Below are 4,182 nucleotides of genomic sequence, written 5' to 3'. Positions count from 1 at the left end.
GGGCGGCGTGGAGGGTGGGGACAGGCAGGGAGCTGGGGGACGAGGAGCCGCCAAGGTCAGTGGCTGCCCACGTGGTCCGACAGGCACCCTCTCCCGGCTGGAGAACCAGAGTCTCGTAGTGAGGGGCCGGCTGGGCCAGTGAGGGATGCACTGGGGTGGACACAGGACACGCGCGGGTGGACGCCACCTCCCCAGCCTGCAGCAACAAGTTCATCTGGAGATGTTCCTGGGCAGGACACGCCGGCCCCCACGATGTCCCCAGCTCGAGCTGCTGTCTGTTGCTGGCAGCAGGGTGGCGGGGGCTCCTGGAAGAGCATGCAGCCCCCAGCAAGGGTGGGCACCAGGGGCCGGGCGTCCATCTGGGCTCAGTGGGCCTTCGGCCACACGACGGGAGACAGAGCCGGAGTCATCCTGAGGGTCCCGCGTCCGCCCAAATACTGGTGAACATGGCTCACATCAGGCATTTAATTAGACTCCTGCCGTCTCCGGCCCAGCGCCCAGCGCCCAGCGCCCGCTGCCTCCGGGGCATGGAGGGGCGGCGGGCACATAGGTCCATGCAGGTTGAGGAGTTGGGATCTCCGCCCAGGGAGGAGGCGGCACAGCCGCCCTGTGGGTCTACCGGATCCGGGTGAAGAGGTTGAGCACTGACACGGACTCCTGTGGACAGGGGACGGGGCAGGGCTGAGTGAGGCCGGGCCCTGGACAGGGCCAGAGGTGGGGCTGGGAGGGGTCCCGGATGACGGGGGGCACAGTGTGAGGGGATCGGACCGAAGGGGACAGCGGGGTGGGGGCGCCATGATACCGACCCACTTTACCTTTGTTGAACGAGTTTTGCTAAAGACGTTCCAGAACCTCAGGGTTTCATCTCCGGCACCAGTGACAATGGCCTCCCCATCAGGGGACATTGCCTGCAGAGAGGACAGAGGGTCCCCGATGAACGTAGGCCTCTGCAGGAGGTGCTGGGGACAGGACCCAGGCCCAAGTCTGGCCCCGGCTCACTGGCTGCAGGGGCAGAGCAGGGAGGGAGGCCGTGGCCGAGGCTGCATGGGGAGGAGTGGAGGACACAGAGGCCGCCTGGCTGGGGCCAGGGCCAGGGCCAGGCCTGGGCTGAGGTGTGGACGTGCACAGGCAGACACGGAGACGTAGGCACAGCTTTTTTGTTGTTTTTTTTCTGGTACTGCGGATCAAACTCAGGATCTTGCACTTTTGAGGCAGATGCGGTGCCACTGAGCTAAATCCCCAGCCTGGCCCCATAATTGTTTCTTTTGTGATACTGGGCCCAGACCCCAGGACCTTGCACAGGGCCTGCAAATTCCCCATTGAGCTGCACCCCCAGCCTTGCTTGACATATTTGGTGCTGGAAAGAAAAACTGAAGAGTGAAGGTGTCCGAAGAGGAACCCGGTGCTCTCGTCAGCCCGGGCCATGGCTACACGGCTGGCGAACACCGCTCACTCCCAGCTCACTCTGTCTCATGCATTTTTTTCTTGGTGTTTTGAGGCAAGGTCTCACCATGTACTTCAGGCTGGCCTTGAACTCACTGTACAGCCCAAGCCGGTCTCGAACGCATGGCCATCCTCCCACCTCAACCTCCCGAGTGCTGGGATGACAGGCCTGTGTCACCACACCCGGCTCTCCTTATGGCTTTTGGTGTGAAAGTATGTCACCAGGTGGGGACTCTGCAGGAAGGAAAACACCTCCCCGTGGGGACACAGTGACCACCTCACACTGCCACTGGACACTCACCAGATAGAGAACGCGGTAGGAGTGGCCGGTGAGCTTGGCCACCTGCGTGAGGGACGGGTACTTCCACACGAGGATCTGGTTCTGGGAGTAGCCGTGGGTGCTCACCTGGTGGGCGGGGAGGTGGGTGTGAGGGCCGCAGCCCCTCCACAGGCAGCGTCCCCACGCGTCAACAGCCCAGGCAGGATGCTGAGGTGACGGCTCACCAGCTCGTTGGCGTGTTTGGACCAGGCCAGGTTGCACACTTGCGAGCCCGTGTCGATGCACTGCAGCGGCTGCCCCGTGAGCGTGTTCCAGAAGCGGATGCAGCGGTCGGCCGTGCCGCCACCTGACGCCAGCAGGCCGTGCTGGTGTGGGGACCAGGCGATGGCCTTCACGGCCGCCAGGTGCTCTGTGTACTGCTGCACGGGGCTGAGGCTCGAGTGGTTCCACACCAGCAGCTGGGGGACAGCTGCCATGAGGCGGGGTGCCGTGTCCCCACAGGCACCCGGGACACGCCCTTGCCACCCCGCTGTCCGGGAAGTGCAGACACGAAGCCCGGGGCCAGGTGGCCTCCAGGGTGAAGGTGGCCCGCCCTCCACCAAGGTCCCACGTGCCACTGCTGCCCGGGGTGGGACTGGCTGTACCTTGTTGTCGTTGCCCCCCGAGGCGAGGAGCTGGTGGTCTGTGGACCACTTGAGCCCACACACCTCCTGCCGGTGGCCCTGCAGCCTCCGCTCTGACTGCAGGGGCGGCGTGCGGATGTCTCTCTGCAGGATCATGCGGTCACGGCTGCCGGAAGACAGCTGGTCTGCGTTCCAGGCCAGCGCCCCTGCAGGGCAGAGGAGGGTAAGGCGGGCCAGGGCTATGGCCATGCAGGGGCGAGCAGAGGCAGGCAGCCCGGCCAGCACTCACCGACGCGCGCCGTGTGACCCTCCAACACAGACAGCTTCTTCCCCGCCGCCGCGTCCCAGATCTGCACGAAGCCCTTGTGTGTGCCGACCGCCACCAGGTTGCCCTGGGGGATGGCAGGTGGCATCAGCCCACAGTGTGGGGACCCCAGGCAGCCAGACCTCGGCACCAGGGCCACCCCCTCCTCGGGATGACCGGCGAGCCAGGGTCACGGAAATGGGTGTCAAGACCCACTGCCCAGGCTGAAGCCGGCTCTGTGGTGAGCACCTGAGCCACGTGTCCCTGAACATAAACAGGGCCCAAGGCAGCCGACACCACAGCGGCCCGGCTCACTGCAGGACCCAGGTCGGGCCCTCCACTCTTCCAGAGGACAGGAGGCCTGCGCAGTCCAGGGACTGCCGCTAGATGGGTGCGCAAAGATGGCCCGTGGAGAGACCCGAGACCCCGTGTCTCTACCAACACCCACGCTGGGCTCCCTGGGACACAAGCCCTCTGCTCTCACCCGCTCAGACCAGCCCACGGAGGTCACCGAGTCGCCTTCCACAGAGAGGTCGCAGAGCCGGGTCACCTAGGGACAGCAGGTCAGAAGGAGGCTACGTGCCGCCTGCCGGTCGGCCCAGCCCATCGGCCCAGCCCAGGTCTGAGAGGAAACGGCCTGGCGTGGGGCCAGCAGTGCCCACCTGGCTGGTGCACGCGCTCCACAGGTAGACGCAGGTCCCCAGCCCCACGCTGAGCACATTGAGGGAGGACCAGTCCACCAGGTTGAGGTAGAAGTCGTCCTGCAGCTCAGGTGCGTCCAGGACCTTGAAGGGGATCTTGGAGATCTTGCGCGTGGGCTTCCGCGGGGACCGCAGCAGCTTCTGACTGCAGAACAGGGGTGAGGAGGCGCAGCCCAGCCTTCGCGTCCTGTCTCACCCGGGACTGCTTGTGTCCAGACGGGCCCGCTCGGGTCACCTCTGTGCCCGGGGCCATTCTGGCGGGCCCTGTCCCCCATCAGCACCTGGAGGAGGGCACGGCCCTGCCCGCCCGAGTCCCGACTAACCTCTTGTTGCTGACGGGGGACAGGGAGTACGGGGACACGTCGTTGCCGTCATCGGGGCTGGCACGCTTGGTGCTGAGGGAATACTGGGGAAGGGGACACCACTGAGCGGGAGCTGCACTCCAGGGCCGGAACTCGGGGACAGGAGTGCCGAGAGCTGAGCGGGAGAGGCGGACGGCGCGGGGTGCTCCGTCGTCCTTTCCCGGCAGCCCCCACGGGTCCCTGTCACCCGGCAGGTGCACAGGACGGTGACCATGGGGTGGGGAGAGCAGCCAGGGCGCGGGGCTCACCGTGAAGAGGCCCTTCTTCTCGGGGGTGGAGGGCTGTAGCCTCCGGTCCTCGGTCTGCGGGTCCTGCACCTTCTCTATGCCGGCGCCTAGCAGCTCGTTCTTCAGCAGGGCGGAGTAGGCCAGGCCGTCTGCGGGCGAGGCTCTGTGAGCCAGGGTGGGGCGTGGGCGTTGCCGGGGGCGGGGCGTGACGGGGCGTGGCCTGAGGAGCCGGGCAAACCACT

At 66.1% G+C, this 4,182-nt stretch overlaps 1 protein-coding gene across 2 annotated transcripts in view; it reads right to left on the bottom strand.

Annotated features, from left to right (window-relative positions):
- Positions 1-6: 6 nt before the first annotated feature.
- The window catches only part of Fzr1 (fizzy and cell division cycle 20 related 1), a 7,375-nt gene continuing 3,199 nt past the window's right edge, over positions 7-4,182 (bottom strand). For both annotated transcript variants that reach the window (XM_010634865.3, XM_010634864.3), the window contains exons 5-14: positions 3,962-4,089; positions 3,675-3,757; positions 3,313-3,496; positions 3,135-3,200; positions 2,636-2,738; positions 2,368-2,552; positions 1,948-2,181; positions 1,745-1,849; positions 816-908; positions 7-657 (exon numbers count right to left, since the gene is read on the bottom strand). In XM_010634865.3, the coding sequence (XP_010633167.1) occupies positions 616-657; positions 816-908; positions 1,745-1,849; positions 1,948-2,181; positions 2,368-2,552; positions 2,636-2,738; positions 3,135-3,200; positions 3,313-3,496; positions 3,675-3,757; positions 3,962-4,089 (1,223 nt within the window). In that variant the 3' untranslated portion in view covers positions 7-615. The remainder of the gene's footprint in view (positions 658-815; positions 909-1,744; positions 1,850-1,947; positions 2,182-2,367; positions 2,553-2,635; positions 2,739-3,134; positions 3,201-3,312; positions 3,497-3,674; positions 3,758-3,961; positions 4,090-4,182) is intronic.

Source organism: Fukomys damarensis, unplaced genomic scaffold (assembly GCF_012274545.1).
Source record: "Fukomys damarensis isolate Sample0158 unplaced genomic scaffold, DMR_v1.0_HiC HiC_scaffold_37, whole genome shotgun sequence".
In the NCBI taxonomy this organism is placed as follows: domain Eukaryota; kingdom Metazoa; phylum Chordata; class Mammalia; order Rodentia; family Bathyergidae; genus Fukomys; species Fukomys damarensis.
This window is presented reverse-complemented; position numbering and strand designations above follow the sequence as displayed.